General features: G+C 65.0%; 1 protein-coding gene across 9 annotated transcripts in view; it reads left to right on the top strand.

Moving 5' to 3' along the window:
* Positions 1-18,488, top strand: part of SEMA4G (semaphorin 4G) — a 108,126-nt gene extending 89,638 nt beyond the window's left edge. For 6 of the 9 annotated variants that reach the window (XM_073354520.2, XM_078853883.1, XM_073354524.2 and 3 more), the window contains 8 exons: positions 3,381-3,525; positions 4,643-4,865; positions 5,166-5,281; positions 7,449-7,603; positions 8,348-8,409; positions 9,525-10,694; positions 12,036-12,280; positions 13,916-18,488. In XM_073354520.2, the coding sequence (XP_073210621.1) occupies positions 3,381-3,525; positions 4,643-4,865; positions 5,166-5,281; positions 7,449-7,603; positions 8,348-8,409; positions 9,525-10,366 (1,543 nt within the window). In that variant the 3' untranslated portion in view covers positions 10,367-10,694; positions 12,036-12,280; positions 13,916-18,488. The remainder of the gene's footprint in view (positions 1-3,380; positions 3,526-4,642; positions 4,866-5,165; positions 5,282-7,448; positions 7,604-8,347; positions 8,410-9,524; positions 10,695-12,035; positions 12,281-13,915) is intronic. The other 3 variants (XM_073354521.2, XM_073354526.2, XM_073354527.2) reach the window with 3 other exon arrangements.
* The last annotated feature ends 223 nt before the right edge of the window (positions 18,489-18,711 follow it).

The following is an 18,711-nucleotide window of genomic DNA, read 5'->3' on the forward strand; positions in this document are numbered from 1 at the left end:
GTCCTTGCAAGGGTCCTGGACCGCCCTTCCCCTCTCCATCACTCTGTGTGGGTTTAAAGATTCGTATTGACTCTGGGCCTGTGTTTCCCCTTCGTGGGGAAATTCTACTGCTCCAAATCCTCCTCCTGGCCAACCACCTGGGTAGCTCTGGTTCCCCCAGCTCAGGCAGGCTCTTCAGCATAATCCTTGTCCTGCCAGAGCGCAGACGGTAAGGTTAACAACTTCCTTTGTTCAGTCTGCCACTTCTTCCAGACCAAGGGGTGGCTATAGAGACAGGGGGCCCCATGGCTGACTCACACCTAGGGTGACCAGATAGCAACTGTGAAAAAACGAGAACGGGGATGGGGGTAATAGGCGCCTGTATAAGAAAAAGTCCCAAAAAGAGGGACTGTCCCTATAAAAACAGAACATGTGGTCACCCTACTCATGCCCCATTGAGGCATTCACTGATACAGGAATTTCACCCAATGAACCAGACTACCTGAGCTGTACATAGCCAAATCCCGCAAAGCGTGTCCCCCTCCGCCCCACCCCAAAGTGATGATCCACCTCAGTGTGCGCAGATCTGGCCACACTCCGCAGCACAGGAACGTACATGTAGGGACCGTGAGAAAAGCCAAGCCCGTCGTGTGGCTTTGAACAAGCTCTTCGTCGCAGAGCGACGCGCCTACGCACCGTCGCATGGGGCGGCTCGGGGCTGATGATGGCACTGCTCCTGCGAACGGTGCGAACAAGACGCAGTGTATAAACGTGTCACTGGGAAAGCACAGGCCTGGGAAAACCCAGTGCCCGGAGCTCAGGAGGACACTGGGACGGCAGAGAGAGAGGTGGTGTTTTCCCGAATTTGCTGGATTATTTCCCAAGCTCGGCACTCCTGCTCCACAGGGGGCTTTCTGCTCTCACCGTCCGTTCCAAACACGTCGGGCGTTGCAAACGTTTGGGCCCCAGTTTGCAAAGCTTCGTTTGTGTGCAGAGGGCAAACCTGGAGAGCAGGGGACCGACAGGGCACAGAGAACCCATCCGGAGCCCGAAGGCTTCCTGCAGCGCGGTTAATCGCTGCTGCGTGCGTTACATCGCGGGTGGCAGGGGAGGGAGTCGAACCATTCTGGCAGGCTTCCTATCTCCGCCTTATCTGGTGGAAAAGCAGCCCAGTTAAACAGGAGGTTTAGCAGGAACGGGAGCTATTGAGGAGCCGGGGTGGATTTCACTTGGGCATATCCGTGCTCCAACAGCCGTTTTAATGGAAAAGGGCATTTCCTGTTGGTTATTGACGTCGACATGAATTCTAATGAATCGCTGCCTGGCTAATTAGCCCGGCCTGCCTCTAGAAGCCTGACACTGACCGTGGCTATTTATAGCATAATGGGACAGGGAGAGCAACTGGGCGGTGGGGAGGGGATGGTTTCTATAGAGAAATTCATTAATGATCACTCAGGCGGCTCAGTAACCCCCCAGGAGTGGGTCTGCCGGGGGAGTGTGCAGGTAGCCAGGAAGAATGCAGGTGGGAGAGGGTTAAATTAAAAGGAGAGCAGCTGAGGCACCTGGCCTAGTAGGGGCCCTGCTCCACTCTCCAGTGAGGCAGCAGGGTGAAGATGAGCGGGTCCTTTGCAGGGAGGGGAGGAAGCATCTCGAGGCAGCAGCAAGCAGTAATCCATCCCACTCCTGCTGACCAGGGACCTGGAAACCACCTCCTGAGCTGGGTCTCCCCCAGGTCCCCGTCCCCAGTGCCAGCTTCTTGCACTGAGCACACTGGGCGAGGAAGGGGCAGCGGCCCAGGGCAAGCGTCTCTGGGGATCACAGGGCCACCCCGCTACCAAGCCTGGAGCTGGGCGGTCACCCTCCCAGCTGTACCGTAAGCTGGGCAGAGGGCGCTGGGCCGGGGCTCAGACCTTGGTGAGGTCAGCAACTGTGAGGTGGGAATGGGGCCAGGCCAGCAGTGAGGAAGAAGCCCCCTCTCACTCCACCCTACTGTGGGGGTGGATGCCAAGCTGTCTGGGGTTGGGAAGGAATTTCCTCTGGAGGCACAGGGGCTGTAGGAGCCAGCGGGGCCGTGAGAGCCAGCAGGGGTCCCCCAAGCCACGTGCAGAGGGCTGACCGCTCACCAGGGGCTGTGCTTTCTCGGCTCTATGCGACGGCCGCTAAACAGAGGATCTCCAAGGGTAGGTTTAACAGAGTGGGGAAACTGAGGCACACATTGTGGCTGGGGCTCGTCCTGACTCCTGGAGTCCTTGAATGGCTGCTTCTCTCCACCTCCCTTCCTGCTGACGTGCCAGCTTGCCAGGCCTGGCTGGGCAGCGTTCCTCTCTGGTGAGCGCATGCCCTGCGGGCTGCGGGCCTGCTGCGCTCAGCACCTCCAGCAGGCCGGGTCTGGGGCACCCTTGGGATCTCCCTGGAGAGCCCTGCGCTTGGGAAATCGCCAGCCCTAAGGCTCCCAAACTTGGGGGCTCTTCCCCGACCTGCAGGGGCTCTGCCTGACACTCCCCCACCCCCCGCTGAGGCAGGAGATGTATGGCGGGTGACCCTGCTATTGCCGTGTACCCGTTAGCATCTCCGTTCCCTCTGAGCTCATCTCTGGTGCCTTTGGGGCTGATCTGCCCAGGCTGCTGCGTGCAGGGGGTGGCAAACAGCGCGGGGGTGCCGCGACCTCACTGCCGGAGCGAGGCAGCTGCTGGGAGCAGAACCAGAACCACCTGGGCTTTTGCTGGTTCCTTTTGCGGAGCAGCCCACCTGGGAGACCAGGACCAGAACAGCACGGGGGCTGCGGGTCGGGATTGAGGGTTGTGTGCTGCCCGGATTGGTGAGGTCGCCCATCTGCTTCCTATGCTGGGGTTGGACAGCGGCTCTGTGTCGTTTGTGGACGCACTGTCCATTCCCCCGTCCCTCCTAGGGCCTGCTGCGCCCACGTCCCATCCTGCCACAGCTCTGCCAATGCCAGCTGCCGCTCTGGCGTTTGCCAGCCAGTGCCTGATGGAGCAATGGGGGTCTCTCCGTTTTCCATTCCCTTTCCCTGGAGAGACAGTTCTGGGCCTCAGGAAACTGGGGTTCTCTGCCACTGCCTTGCCGTGTGACTCTGGGCAAGCCCCTTCCCCCTCTGGGCCTTGGGTTCCCATCTGTAAAATGGACATTATGCAACAGATCCACTTTGAGGTCTCCAGCTGCTGGTCCGTGGGATGGCCCTGTTGTCATTTCAGAGAGGGCAGCAGCTCCTTGTCCCCCTCCAGGAAAGCCTGGGTGTTTGGAGCTGTTTCTGTAGGCCCCAGCTCTCAGTGAGGGAGCGGGCGGCGTGGTCAGTGGCTGGGGCGTCTGGCGGACGGAGCAGGGAGGTGTGTGTAGCCCGTGGGGCGGCCACGGATCGCTGATCCTCTCGCTGTCTCTCCTAGGAGGAGCATGGAGGCATCCGCCGTCTGCCAGTACAACATCTCTGAGCTGCAGAGGGCTTTTGAGGGCCCCTACATGCAATACCAGGACACCACCCGCAAATGGACCCGCTATGACGGGGAGGTGCCGGACCCACGGCCGGGCTTTGTAAGTGACCCGGAGACGCCAGTGCCCCCTGTTGGGCTGCAAACATGCCCTCGGGCTTCATCCCCAGGAGGGATTGGTGAGGGGCCACGAAGGCCTGGATGCTGGTCCCAGCTCTGCTGCTGACTCACGGCCAGGCCCACCGGTTCCAGCATGCATGGCTCCCTCCTCGGGGCATGGGGGGCAGGGCTTGGTGCTCGCGCCCCAGCCACTTCCTGAGTTTTGGGAGGCTGGGAGGGGAGGGCGGGAATCAGCTGAACATGAGCTCCCAGGGCGATGCTGGGGCCAAAAGGGCTAATGCAATCTGGGGCTGTATAAATGGGAATCTCGAGGAGAAGAGATGTTATTTTAGCTCTGTATTTGGCCCTGGTGCGACCGCTGCCGGGGTCCTGTGTCCGGGTCTGGTGCCCGCAGTTCAGGAAGGATGTTGATCAACTGGAGGGGCTCAGAGAAGAGCTGTAGAATGGTTAAAGGGTTAAAACCTGCCTTGTAGTGACAGACCCAAGGAGCTCCGTCTGGCTCGCTGAACACAGAGCAGGTGAAGGGGGGACTGATCACAATCTGTCAACACCTAGGTGGGGAATAAATATTGGTTAACGGGCTCCGCAGTCTGGCAGAGGAAGCTCTAACACCATCTGAAGCTAGAGAAGTTCCGACCGGAAACGAGGGGTAAATGTGAACAGTGAGAGTAACTAACCACTGGAGCAATGTACCAAGCGCCTGGTGGATTCCCCGTCACTGGCGGTTTGGAAATCCAGCCTGAGCGCTTGTCTGAACGCTGCTCGAGGAGGGATTTGGGGGCAGGTCTCTGGCATGTGCTCTGCAGGGGGTCAGGCTTCTGGCCCTGGTGTCGAGGAAAGCCCTGGAGTCTGAGGCTGGAAGGAATCATTAGATCATTTAGTTTGACCTCCCGCAAAGCACAGACCAGGTGTTTCACCCCGTGCTGAGGCCAGGTACAGTCAGACTGAAAAGAACAGCAGCGCCCAAGGTGCCACCGAGATCCGTGCAATGGCAGGGCACTGGTTAGGTGAGACCAAGCCCAGGTGATCCCAGAGGTGGCCGCCTTGCCCCAGCGGGCAGCCTGCTACCCGTCCCTAGCCACCTCTCCTCCCCGCTGCAGTGCATCACCGACCGCTCCCGCGAGGACGGCTACCACTCCTCCCAGGACCTGCCCAACGGCGTGCTGGACTTCGTCAAGCTACACCCACTCATGTTCGAGGAGGTGAAGCCGGCGCGGGGGGAGCCCCTGCTGGTGAAGAAGAATGTGCTCTACACGGCCCTGGCGGTGGACAGGGCGCCGGCCCTGGACGGCCAGCAGTACGACGTGCTCTTCATGGGGACGGGTGCGTCGGCCAGGGGCTGGGGGGGCAGTGTCATCTGGGGGCCCTGTGTCACTCGCCCAGGCTGAGCGGGATGGGGGACCCCAGTGTGGCTGGGGTGCCCGGGCGAAAGCTGCCCCCGGAGACGGGACCCACAGAAGAAGTGGGGTAGCAGAGAGCTCCATCCCCCCATCGGGGCAGCAGCCAGGGGCCCAGGCCAGGGGGGAAATTAGCAGTGCGGTTGCCCGGCCCCAGCCCTGGCCTATGGGCACAGCACTCTCCCGCCCGGTGCCACCCTGACCGTGCCCCTCTGCCTTTGCCCAGGTGACGGCTGGCTGCACAAGGGGGTGGTGATCGGCTCTGCCGTACATATCGTGGAGGAGCTGCAGGTCTTCGGGACCCCCCAGCCCGTGGAAAGCCTGGTGATCTCCAAAGGCCAGGTGAGATGCTGCTCCGGGCTGCACCCCGACTCCGCCGGGAGGGACAGAGTAGAACTGGCTCCCCGAGGGGGAGGCACCATGGACACGCTGCCCCTCCAGGGGCCCTCTCGCTTGTAGAAGGCAGAACAAAATGGGCGTGTTGAAATCCACGGCTGCCACACCCCGCAGCCAGGCCCCTTGAAATCTAGTGGCGCATCGGGGCACCCCCTGAGGGGGGATCGGGGCGGGCAAGACGGGCAAGGAAGGAGGGGCAGGGAGTTCTGCCGGCTGGAGCACGGGGCCGGGCGCCAGGACACCTGAGTTCTATTCCAGAGTCTGCCACTGACTCCCACCCAGCCGCTGCCCCTCTGTACAGTTGCCCAGGCGGGGGCAGGAGAAACAGCTGCCTTTGCATGGTTACCTAGGCTGCCAGGCCCTGGTGCTGCAGGGCGGCAGTGAATGGGGCCCCCGCAGCCTTTCTGGGAGCCTGTCTCCCACCCAGCCACGCTTTAAACTCCTTCTGGGGCAGCTGGCCGAGCAGAGAGGCCTGGCGGTGGGTGCCCGGCGCTCCCTGGGGCCCGTCTCGCCCAGAGAGCTGCCAGCACCGCAGGGTGGCTCTGATTAGCCAGCCTGGCCCCCTGCCCACGGCGGAGGTGCGGCCTCACTTCTGCCTGGCACTGGCTGACCCCAGCTTGGAATGCCAGAGCTTATCGGAGCCTGGGTGCCCTCGGCTGCCTGCCAGCCTGCCTGCCCCAGGGAAGGGGCTCAGAGCTGTGCTGTGGGGCAGGGCACCTCCCCACACCCCAACGTTAACCCCTCCTCGGCGAGGCACTGGCTGACAGACGTGGGGCAGGGGGCTCTGCTGAATGAGAGGGGCATCCCTGGGCCCCCCCCCTGCTCGGGGTCTCCATCCCTGCTGTCCTTATCCGAGGCCCTGGGGAGGCCCCCCTGTGCCCCTGCTGGCTTTCCAAGCACAGGCCTCAGAAAGCCAGAGGAGGCAGCAACGGCAGAGCCAGGCCCTGCCGCCAGCCCAGTGGGGCAGGGCCTGGGGCTGTTCCCCCAGGGCCATTGTTACTGGGGTCTCTGCATGGGGGAAGGGAAACCCCCCTCTTCGTAGCACCCCCATCCCATCTCCTCAGTCACGGGGTGCAGCCCGGATCCTAGGAACCAGGCATCCAGGAACGTACTGATCCCTTTGGTGCCACCCAACCCCGGGCCCCCATCGCTTCCCCAACACCACGGGAGTGAGTCGATTGGGGGGTGAGCCCCGTCCCAAGGACACACATAGGTCAGTGACACAGCTGGGAGGAGAACCCAGGAGTCCGGGCCCCCAGCCTCCAGCAGGGTAGTTTGTGTAGCGAGGCTGGGCGGCTGCATGGGGGGATAGGGAGGGGTGGGGGCTCTGTGGCTTCGCTCAGGCCAGGTGCTGGCTCCGTGCTCTGCTCCGGGTTTCCCAGGTGGCTTTAACAGGGCCGTGAGAGTCTGTCCTTCTGTCTGAGCTCCCACCCAGCCCTTGCCATGGCGTGGCCTGGGGCGGGACCCAGGGGACGAGAGCAGCGCCCTGTCTCCCTTCGGCCCCTGGAGGTCGCCGACCAGGGGCGATTGTGTTGCTGACTTTGTCCTGAGACCCCAGCTCACCTCGGCCCCCTCCCAGCCATGCTGCCACCCAGCCTGCCTGATGGGGCACCGGGGCGCGCCAAGCCGGCGTGGCCCCTTCTCAGCCCGAGCGGCTGGTCAAAGCGCAGGCTCTGGGGACATCCCAGCTGGCGGCATCGTTTGCTGCACTCCTGTTTATTTACAAGGAGGGTCACGCGTCCTGCCGTGCCGCACGCGGGCAGAACCGGGAATGAAGGGGCATTTCCCAGCTTCCAGCCTCTGTAGCCAACAGACCCCAAAACTCTCCGGAGCTTTCCCAGGGTCCCGCTGTGCCCAAAGGCGGCCACTGGGCTTCCTCACGGCTTGTCTCTGCCTCTCTCTGTGCCGCCTGTTCCCGGCCTGGATGTCTTCTCGCGCTCTACACAGTGCCCAGCGGAGCTGCTGCCCGGCTGGGGCTCGTTTCTGGGCAGATCCTCTTAGGTCTCGGTTCAGGTGTGTCTTACGATGCCCTGAGGGACGGTGCGTTCCCACCTTAATGTGATCGAGTTTCTGCCGGCGCGTAACACCGGGGTCTCCGCTCTTTGCCTGGCAGAGAAGCGTGTACGTGGGGGCTGGCAGCGGAGTCCTGCAGCTCCCCCTGTCCAGCTGCGCCAGGTACGGCTCCTGCTATGACTGCATCCTGGCCCGGGACCCCTACTGCACCTGGGACGGCGAGGGCTGCCGGGAGCTGGCCGGCGCTGCGGACAGGTACGGATCCGCTGAGCTGCCCCAGGCCTCCCAGTGGGGAGGTCCCGGCCCCTGCGCGGCCTGCCCCACCGAGCTCCTGCTGCCTGGGTGAGACACGGCCATGAGGTCAGAGAGGCTGCCGGCCCAGCCATCGTCCCTGCTCCAGCCTGGGCTGGAGTGATGCTGGATCCCTCCCAGCTGGACTCGGAACTGGATCGCTGCCATGTGCAAACACTGCCCAGAGCCAGGTGCGGATGGGGGCACCGCAGCCTCCTCCAACGCTGCCCGGCAGGACGGCTCACCCTGTCAGGGTGAACCCCCATCCTGGTGTCTCTTGCTAGGGGCGCGTGCCGAAACATTGGGATTTCCCTACGCCCTGGCCCACGAAGCAAACCACCCCCCTGCCAGCTCCACCGCCCGGAGGTTCTGCGGTGCCATCTTAGCCCCTCGTGGGCACTGGTGGCCCCTTCCCAGAGTTGGCCCTCGTGCTCAGGAAGCCCCGACTTCTCACCCCGGCTCCCTTGCTGCCCCCGGGCAGCAAGGCACCCAGAATGGCACCCAGAATGGCACCGTTAGCTGGGCTCTGATCAGAGCTGGGCTGCTGGGGACCAGCTAGTCTGTGTTCGTGTGTGTGTGTGTAACTGACTGCGGGCGGGGCTGCATGTGTGTGTCTGCGGGCGGGGCTGCGTGTGCACGCGTGTGCGTGTCTCTTGGGGCCTTTGGCCACCAACCCCCTGCTGACACGGCCCGTCTTGCTCCTCACAGGACCCAGCTGACCCAGGACGTGCAGCACGGCAGGGAGGGCTGCAGGAACGGCTCTGCTCAGGGTGAGGCTCCGCCCCGGGCCTGTGTGCTCATGCTGGGACCATCCAGCCTCCCCCCCAAGGAGCCACAGGGGCCTTCTGGGCCCTGGCGCCTTGGGGCTGTGGGCAGCACCAGCTGCTCTGGCACTGCCCAGGAGAGAAGGGGAAGCGTCCCGTTGGCCCCCTCACCGTCCCCACCTTCACCCCCTGTTCCCCGGGAGGGAGGTGTCCCCTGCCTTGCCCAGTCACTGCGCTGGGGGGGGGGGCTGCAGTCCCATGGCATTCTGGGAACTCTCACGGCTCAGCCATTGCCTTACCATGGCAGTCACTGGGGCGGGGGGGCGGCAGTCCCATGGCATTCTGGGAGTGCTCTCTGGGCTCAGTCATTGCCTTACCATGGCAGTCACTGGGTCGGGGGGGGGCAGTCCCATGGCATTCTGGGAGTGCTCTCTGGGCTCAGTCATTGCCTTACCATGGCAGTCACTGGGGCGGGGGGGCGGCAGTCCCATGGCATTCTGGGAGCGCTCTCTGGGCTCAGTCATTGCCTTACCATGGCAGTCACTGGGTCGGGGGGGGGCAGTCCCAAGGCATTCTGGGAGCGCTCTCTGGGCTCAGTCATTGCCTTACCATGGCAGTCACTGGGGCGGGGGGGGCAGTCCCAAGGCATTCTGGGAGCGCTCTCTGGGCTCAGTCATTGCCTTACCATGGCAGTCACTGGGGCGGGGGGAGCAGTCCCAAGGCATTCTGGGAGCGCTCTCTGGGCTCAGTCATTGCCTTACCATGGCAGTCACTGGGGCGGGGGGGGGCAGTCCCAAGGCATTCTGGGAACTCTCACGGCTCAGTCATTGCCTTACCATGGCAGTCACTGGGGTCGGGGGGCGGCAGTCCCAAGGCATTCTGGGAGCGCTCTCTGGGCTCAGCCATTGCCTTACCATGGCAGTCACTGGGGCGGGGCGGGGGGGCAGTCCCAAGGCATTCTGGGAGCGCTCTCTGGGCTCAGCCATTGCCTTACCATGGCAGTCACTGGGGCGGGGCGGGGGGGCAGTCCCAAGACATTCTGGGAGCGCTCTCTGGGCTCAGCCCACGGCGCAGGCCATGGGGCGCAGGCTGAACTCCGCCCCTCCCGTCTCTCCCCCCAGCGCCCCCTGTGCAGAAGAACCGGACGGTGCTGCGGGGCGACGACGTGCTGCTGCCGTGCGAGCAGCGCTCCAACCTGGCTCAGGCCACGTGGCTGGTGAACGGCACGGTGGGGCTGGCGGCCGGGCAGGGCCACTTCCGGCTGGGGGCGGACGGGCTGCTGGTGACGGACGCCCTGCCGGAGCACAGCGGGGAGTACAGCTGCTACGGGGAGGAGAATGGCCTGCGCTCCCCGCTGGCCGCCTACGCCCTGACGGTGCTGCCAGAGCCTCCCCAGGAGCCGGCGGCGCCCACGGCCCCCCCGCCCCCCCGCACCGCCCGCCAGGCCTCCCCCGACATGAAGTTCGTGTACATCGCGGTCATCACGGTGCTGGGCGGGCTGTGCCTGGTGCTGAGCACGGTGCTGCTCCACGTCTCCTGCCTGCAGCGCCGCAAGGGCAGGTACGTGCTGGGCGCCCCCCGCGCCCCCTCCGTGGAGCTGCAGACGGTCTCGGCCAGCTGCCTGGGCAGGGCCCGGGAGGCCGCGGAGGAAGAGCTGGACCGGGAGGCCGGCTGCCTGCAGATCGTCCCGGGCGAGGCCCCGCCGGCGGCCTCCCCGGCCAGGGAGATGCCCCCGGCGCCCCCCCCGCCGCCCCCGCCCCTCCCGGCCGAGTTCACCAACGGCATCGCCGCCCTGCCCAACGTGCTGCGCAAGATGAACGGCAACAGCTACATGCTGCTGCAGCAGGAGGAGGCCAGCCCCTCGCCCCTGTACACCACCTCCTTCGCCGAGGAGCTGAGCAAGATCCTGGAGAAGCGGAAACACACGCAGCTGGTGGACAAGCTGGACGAGAGCTCCGTGTAGGGGCCCCCGGACGCCGGCCGGATTCAGTCCCCTGTCCCCGTCCCCCCCCACCAACCAGTGTTACACAGACCCACGGGAAACTACCTCTGGAACCAAAGCGCGGGGCCGGGCCTCGGGGCGCCGGGATCCCCCTTGCTGGGACTGCTTGGGTTCGGACACTGCTGTAAAGAGACGTGGATTGAAATGGGAATTCTATTTATGGATAAAAGATGACGATCCGGAAACGCGGCTGTGTCAGGGTGGGGCGGGAGGAGACGCCTGCCCGCACGCTGGCCTCGGACCGCTCCTGCGGGAGAGGTGGGAGCTGGCCCCTGCGTGCTGAGAAGAGGTAGGTGACGATTAATAAAGCCCTGCCTGAGAGCTGCTTTCTAAGGCCTCTCTCCCCCGGGATTGAAGAACTCAGCTGATTCCCTGCTAGGGGGCTCCACGCCCTTGCCTGGGGGCACGGCGCCGGGGGAAACTGGCTGCCCCACTCTCGTGTAGCGTCCCAGCGCCAGGTCCGGGCTGAATGCTTTGGCCGTTGCTTGCCAGGGGCTCGCCCAGCACTGCGGCTTGGGCACTTCATCGGCTGCCGGTGGGGGGTTGGTTCTGGTAGAGCAGCCTCTAGCTGCCCCAGCTGAGATCGGGGCCCCGTCGTGCTGGGGCCGGACGGAGACAGTCAGACGGTCCCTACCCCCTAGGGCACCCGGTCTAAGCCGAGGAGACAGACCAATGGGGGGAGAGAGGGGGAGCGCCATCCCCACCATTCAGAGGAGAGCTAAGTGACTCATCCAGGGAGTTTGTGGCAGAGCAGGGATTGAACCCCCAGCTCCCGGGTCCCAGCCTAGTGCTTGAACCAGTAGGCCAGTCTGCCTGACGACGGCTGTGTGGTTTGTTTGCTGAAGGACCTTGGAGCTTCAATATACAGAATACGTGTGTGTGGGTGTGTGTACCAGGATGAGGGGTGCACAAGGACGGGGGGGTGTGCGCAGAGGATGGGAGGGGGGATGTGCACAATGATAGGGGAGGTGCAGGGGTGCAGAGCCCTGTGACACACTTGGAGGGGCAGGGGGTGTCTGTGGATACCTGGCTGGCAGGGCAGTCCAATGGTTTGACCAGCAGGCACAGGGTGGCTTTGTGGCTCACACAGGGTGACCCAGCCCCTCTCCCATGAGGGCGGCCCCCTTCCTCCCCCGCCCGTCCTGTGGGTAGCACTTTAGGGACAGTTCTCAAAGTCTGAACAAATTACATTGGGATTATTTTCTGTCTCCCTCCATCTGTCCCACCAGGGGCCATAGTTCCCTGGCTCCCGGTGCTCAGTGGGGAGGAAGTTCCCTCCCACACACCCAGCGTGGGGCAGGGCTCCCCATCCCAGCGGGCGGTGGGCCCGTGGTGAGGGGTTGGCCTGCAGAGCCCTGGCGTCTGTACTGGCAGAGAAGAGAAGCACTTTGTGGTCTTGGGCAGCGTGACGCCCATCCTGGCCCTTGGGGTGATTTGGGGGGTGGATTCCCCATGGCAGGAGGGGGTTTCCCATCTGCCAGCTCTTTGAGCTGCTCCGACGTGGGGTGCTGGGCTCAGCCCTGGGGGTGACAGGTGAGGGGGCAGCAATGCACTCCAGTGTGACTCTTGCATGGCTCTCCCCTCCCTCCACGTTTGTCATGGGGCCCTGCAATTCACCATGCGTGTGCAGATGGGGGAAGGCACAGAAAACCACCCCCCGGCTCTGTGGCCAGCGGCAGCTTCCAGCCTGGGCTGAGTCTGTTTGACGTCCATGGGGACCCGGGCAGAGCGTGTGGTCCTAGCCAGCCCCAAAGCGGTCCTGGCCTGGAAGGAAGATGCAGTGCCCCCCATTTCCTGTGCCACAGACATGGCCCCTGGGACCCGCTGGGCCGAGAGACAGAGACGGGGAACCCGGCGCGGAGGAGAGCTGGAAAGGTAGGATCCATGCGAGCGCTGAAGAGGGGCTCGGCAGGTCGGTCCCTGCCTGGAGAGCTGAGCACATGGCAAGGGGAGCCCGTCTGCAGGGACTCGGGGGTGGGCACCTCGGGGTGGCACTGGTGGAGGGCGGGCAAGGGAGCAGGCAGCTGGAGCTGGCAGAGTCCAGGCACCAGACAGGAGTGGGTCAGGAGCCATTGAGCAGTGGGGACAAGGCGAGGGCTGGAGGAGGAGACGGGAGCAGTGGGGCCCATCAGTGCCAGGCTAGGCTGTCGCCCAGCTCCTGCCGATGGGGTTGAGCCCGCGTCCCACCTGGCTGCACTGAGCCCTTCCAGCGCAGCGCCCCCCTGCCTCGGGACGGGCAGCTGGGCTGGTTCCAGCTCCCTCCTGCAGCTGGGTCTGGCCAGGTCGGGTTTGCAGACCCCCAGCCTCCCCCGGGGCCCTGTGCTGAACAAGGCCCTTTCCCTCCAGCCCATTAACGAATCACTTTGTCCCATCGCTGATCCAGGGCGGCTGGGCTCCCCCTTCTCCAGGCCAGAAAGGCTGGGCCAGACCGAGCGGCTCGGGGGACAGAAGCCAGACCCACGGCCCCGTCCTCAGCTGCTCCCCATAGCAACCTGCCTCCGCATGCCCCCCTCTCCAGGAACCACCCCCACAGCTCTTTGCAAATCCCTGGGCCCTGGCCTCCTTTAGCAGCAGGGCCGCACCGCTCGGCATTCGGGACAGGCCAGGCCGCCCAATTGCAGATTCCAGTCACGAGACCCCGGGGCGGGGGATGTAATCACCCCTGCTGGGATTCGGCCGGGACGCCAGGGCCGGCACCCCCCCGCCTGCCAGGGGAGCTGTCGTGCCCGCAAGCTGAGGGGCTGTTTTACGTCTCTCCAGCCACCTCCTAGCAGCGCGGGGCCCTGGCTGGCACTGAGCTGCCCGGGTAATAGGCATCTGATGACAACTCTCTGCCATCTGCATCGGAGGGCAGAGTGCCACCTGCCAAGCAGCCATGGCTACTGCTCTCAGCAAGGCAGCATGCCGGGGGGGGGGTCTCCCCTCCACTTCCCGACACCCTGCCCCGGCCCTGCTTAGGCTGCCCCCGCGGGCGTGGCTGTCGGCTTCTCTCCCACCCGCCCCTGCCGGCTTCCCACTGCCCGCCTCCTGGCGCCGGTGCCCATCCCACAGGCAGGGGGAGGGACAGGTTTGGCAGGCCGTGTCCGGCGTGGTGGGGGGGGGGTGCAGAAATAATGGAGAGGGAAAGGCACCGGCGACGGGGCACTGGGGCCAGGGTGGTGTCAGGGCAGCACTGTCAGGACGTGCCCAGCCAGCCAGGAACCGGCAGCTGATGGCGAGGGTCCGGTGCCACAGCCCGAACCCGGCTCCTGAGGAGAAGGGCTGGGGCCAGACCGGGCCCTGGAGCTGGAACTGGTGAACCCAGCTGGTTTTACGGGCGGAACTGAACGGCATTTCCCAGTGCAGGGGGTGTCCCGCTCCGCTTAGGGGGTGCAAGGGGGCATCCCTGTTCTGCTTGGGGGATGCAGGGGATGTCTCAGCTCAGGGGGTGCAGGGGGGTGTAGCTGGGGCTGGGGACCCTGCTGCACATTCTGTGCAAATGCCTTACACAAGCCCTTGTCTGTCTCTCAGCAGGAGCCCGTTAGTCTGTGCAGAACGCCGACGTGGCCGTGAAGGGGCTGGCTCCACCGCCACAGGCCGGAGCGCAGGGCTGGGGGACACCGGCTTTCAACACAGCCTGACGTGGTGGGGAGCGAGCTGTGCCTGGCCCCTCCATCGCCAGCAAGAGTAGCCTGGAGCTATCCTAGCGATGCCAAGCTGCAGCCAGGTTGTGGGGCAGAGAGTGGGCAGACAGGCCCTGCAGAGTGAGTGCGTAGGGGTACGTGTGTAGGGTCACGGCAGCGTGGCTGTGGAGTGGTCCGTGTGGGTGGTCACGGCAGCGTAGCCATGGAGTGATACGTGTAGGGGGTCACGGCAGCGTGGCCGTGGAGTGGTCCGTGTGGGTGGTCACGGCAGCGTGGCCGTGGAGTGGTATGTATGGGGGTCACGGCAGCATGGCCGTGGAGTGATACGTATGGGGGTCACAGCAGCGTGGCCATGGAGTGGTCCGTGTGGGTGGTCACGGCAGCGTGGCCGTGGAGTGGTCCGTGTGGGTGGTCACGGCAGCGTAGCCATGGTGTGATACGTGTAGGGGGTCACGGCAGCGTGGCCGTGGAGTGGTACGTATGGGGGTCACGGCAGCGTGGCCGTGGACTGGTCCGTGTGGGTGGTCACGGCAGCGTGGCCGTGGAGTGGTACGTGTGGGGGTCACGGCAGCATGGCCGTGGAGTGGTACGTATGGGGGTCACGGCAGCGTGGCCGTGGAGTGGTCCGTGTGAGTGGTCACGGCAGCGTAGCCGTGGAGTGGTGCGTGTGGGGGTCACGGTAGCGTGGCCGTGGAATGGTATGTGTGGGGGTCACGGCAGCATGGCCATGGAGTGGTGCGTGTGGGTGGTCACGGCAGCGTGGCCGTGGAGTGGTGCGTGTGGGGGTCACAGCAGCGTGGCCGTGGAGTGGTGCGTGTGGGGTTCACGGCAGCGTGGCCATGGAGTGGTGCGTGTGGGGGTCACGGCAGCGTGGCCATGGAGTGGTGCGTGTCGGGGTCACGGCAGCGTGGCCGTGGAGTGGTGCGTGTCGGGGTCACAGCAGCGTGGCCGTGGAGTGGTGCGTGTGGGGTTCACGGCAGCGTGGCCGTGGAGTGGTGCGTGTGGGGTTCACGGCAGCGTGGCCGTGGAGTGGTGCATGTTGGGGTCACGGCAGCGTGGCCGTGGAGTGGTCCGTGTGGGGTTCACGGCAGCGTGGCCGTGAGTGGTGCGTGTGGGTGGTCACGGCAGCGTGGCCGTGGAGTGGTGCGTGTCGGGGTCACAGCAGCGTGGCCGTGGAGTGGTGCGTGTGGGGTTCACGGCAGCGTGGCCATGGAGTGGTGCATGTGGGGTTCACGGCAGCGTGGCCGTGAGTGGTGCGTGTGGGGGTTCACGGCAGCGTGGCCGTGGAGTGGTGCGTGTGGGTGGTCACGGCAGCGTGGCCGTGGAGTGGTGCGTGTGGGGTTCACGGCAGCGTGGCCATGGAGTGGTGCGTGTGGGTGGTCACGGCAGCGTGGCCGTGGAGTGGTGCGTGTTGGGGTCACGGCAGCGTGGCCGTGAGTGGTGCGTGTGGGTGGTCACGGCAGCGTGGCCGTGGAGTGGTGCGTGTCGGGGTCACCCCTTGCCTGTGGCAGTGCCCTCCCATTGCCAGGCCCCCCCGGCCGTTGGGAACCAAGACCCCAGGAGCCAGGCTCAGCACAGAGGACGGGGCAGGTGAGGGGGCCGGGTGATGCGGCCAAACAGCCTCCTTCGTCCTCACAGCCAGGGGAGGGCCCCATCCTGTGCCCTGTCCCAGTGCAGGTGCTCGGGTAACTCTGGTGTAACTGGGAGCAGGTGCTGGTCCCGGATTCCAGCTCCCCTTGGCTTCCCTTGCCTGCTGCCTGGGTCTTTCCCGCCCCGGCGCCCCCTGCCTATGGAGCTGGGCAGGGCAGGGCATCGTGACAGGCCCTGCTGTGGGCGTGCGTGGGGGGGGGTGCACACGCCCAGCTCCGCGCGCTGGCATGGCAGACCCGCCACGCGACCGTACCTGCTCGCGAGCACGCCTGCCGCCACGGGGACCCCCTTGCAGGGGGTGCTTGGGGAGCACAGGCTGCGAGTTCTGGCCCCCGCCGGTGCCGAAGACCTGTGCACGCCGCCTGGGTTTATCCCAGCCACGGACCCCCGGAGCGTGCGGGTGTGCGACGCACGCCAGAGACCGGCCCCCCTGCTCCGCCTGTCATTACGCCTCCGCCTGTCCACCGCCTCCTCCCTCCGTCCCTGCTCGGCCGCGGCTTCACCCCCGGCAGAGCCGCCGCGCCGTGCGAAGTGACTGGTTCGCTAGCGAGCACTCGGCGCCCGGGCCTCCAGCGCGGCTTGGGAACGGCGGGCGACGGCCGTCGCTTCAAGCGCAGGGACAGTCGGCCCCGGAGCGGCCGCCGGCCGATGGCCCCGAGCGTCCTGGCGAGAGAGAGAGAGAGACTGCCTGGCCAAGGCCACGCGCACACCCCCGGCTCCGGTGGTATCTGGCCAGTCCGCTAGGCAGCGCGAGTTACCGCGGCGTCTCCTGAACATCACAGCCACTGAGAGACCAGACCGGCCGCGCCACGCCCCCTGCCCAGCCAGCGCGGTGGGAAGGGGCCCAAGCGATGGGGCTGGCTCTGAGTCCCTCGGGGCACCGTTCCCACAGGCTGGCAGAGCCCCGGCCCGCTCTCCTCCTCGGGAGGCTTCGCAGGCCATCTCGCCGTGGGAGTTCGGCACCAGCTCTCCCCGGCTAATTGACTTTGGCCTTCGCTCCGTTACCAGGCTGCCCTGGCGTTCTGCGGAGGGGGGGAGAGACCACCCATGAAGCCGCTTCGAAACCCTGCTGTGGCTGGAAGCAGACAGCTCCCGAACAAGCATCCCCCCCCTGCACCCATCACCTTGTAACCAGAGCAGCGGAGGTGTATGCAGACAGGTCTGCTGGACAAACACCCCCACGGCTGTGGGCGAGCTCTCAGGGTGGGTGGATCTTCCTCTCCCCACCGCTCGGGCCCTGTGCCACCAGGGCAGGTAGCTCTGGCAGAGCAAACAAGCTGGCTCTTAGCCTGTGGGCCAGCCCCTAGAGGCAGATGGGAGCTGTGGATGTCCCGTGCATCCTCCCCCAGTCCTCGTTTGCAGCATCAGGGGCAGCATCAAGCAGCATCTGCCTTCCTGCCCCCCACCTCTCCCTCTGCGTGGAGCGGGCACCCCGAGCACGCGGACCGCAGCCCTGGGGTTGGAGAGCTGGAGTTGGGGGCAGGCCGTGGTTCCTCATGGAAGTGAGCAACAGAGGTGGTTCTTCTGTCTGGCCAGGGCACGACAGGTCCCCCCCCCCGAAGCAACTGCGCCAGGCCTGTGAGGGGCTGCCAGGCTGCCCGCTCCTGTGGTCTCTGAGCACCCGCCTGCTCTAGCTTTAAATGGCCCAGGCGATGGGGCTCCCCACCTCCGCATCGCCCTCCTGCCTGCCTCTCCATACAATCACAGGGGAAGGCTGCGCTCTTCGAGGGTTCCCTCACTGGCACCCCCAGGCCCTGCCCCGCTGATGTGGATCTCTGTGAGCTCCAGGGGATGCGCTGCCCCAGATGAGTGGAGGAAGGGCTGGGTGGTGCTTTGCCTGGGGCAATAATGTCGCTGAGTCTGCGTGGCTCAGGCTGTCCCCCGCTGGCCTGCCATGCTGCCGGCCATCCTAGACCTGGCTATGCCAGGCTCAGTGCATGGGAATGGGGGGCGGAAGGAGGGGAGGAGAGACGTGTACAGAACGTCCCTCGTGTGGAAAATATTTCAAGTGGGAGGGTGTCTGGGTCAGTGATAGGAGCAGCAGATTGTGAGTCAGGTCCTATTCCCAGCTCGGGGAGGGGACTGGAAGTCAGGATGCCTGGGGCCTATTCCCAGCTCTGCCACTGACTCACTGGCTGACCTTGGGCAAGTCACCTTTCCTCTCTGAGCCTCAGTTTCCCCTCCATAAAGCAAGGGTAATTTCTCCCTCCCTGCTGTTGGGAGGTGCGGGGAGGGAGGTTTCCAGCATTGGGACAGCGTGGTAGAAATGTAGAGCGAGCCGACTGGTGATCCGACAGCAGTGGCCCCAGGTGCTGCTGTAGCCGTCCCAGGCTGTTGCTGCGGGGTTGGTAAGGCTGGTGCTGTACCCCGCACCTCAGCATTGCTGGGCCTTGCCCATTCCCCAGCCATGCCTGGGAAAGGCCCCGGTCAGCATGGCTCGGGGAGCACAGCACAGACCCAGGGCTGTGTTTGCGTGCCAGGGGAGTTCTCGAGCCCTGCTCCAGGGCAGATTGTCGGCCAGCCTTGGCACCCGGTTCCTGGAATGGGAAAGGGAGGGAGGAATCAGCGTGGCCGGGGCTGAATCCGTGGCTGATCCCCTGGGAAGGAGCAGGGCTGGAGCCCTGCATAATGGAAGCACCTTGTCTCCAGGATGGCTTGATCTAAACCCTATGTACCAACCTGGCTGCCCAGCGGCCTGCCTTGTCCTCAGTGACATTCCACCATGGACAGTCAAAGCAGCAGCGTACAGCACCTTGCGTCTGGTTGCCTCTGCCCCTAGCTGCTCAATAAACCTAGATCTGTCTGAATGAGCCAGTGTGGTGTGAATCTGGCCTCGGGGGTCCATTCTCTGCTAGTGTGCGGCACCGCTGAGGTGGGGGCAGAGCTGCGAGGGTAAAGAGGCACCGTTCATTAGGGCACTGCAGACCCTCCAGATTCAAACCAGGGAACCCATTTGGCGTCAGAGAGCTCTCTCTGGCCATTGTACTGGGACAGCCCCGGGGTCACCCCATGTGGGTCCATTGGACCGTCTCT

The sequence above is a fragment of the Lepidochelys kempii genome, chromosome 7 (genome assembly GCF_965140285.1).
Source record: "Lepidochelys kempii isolate rLepKem1 chromosome 7, rLepKem1.hap1, whole genome shotgun sequence".
NCBI classification, from domain to species: Eukaryota; Metazoa; Chordata; order Testudines; family Cheloniidae; genus Lepidochelys; species Lepidochelys kempii.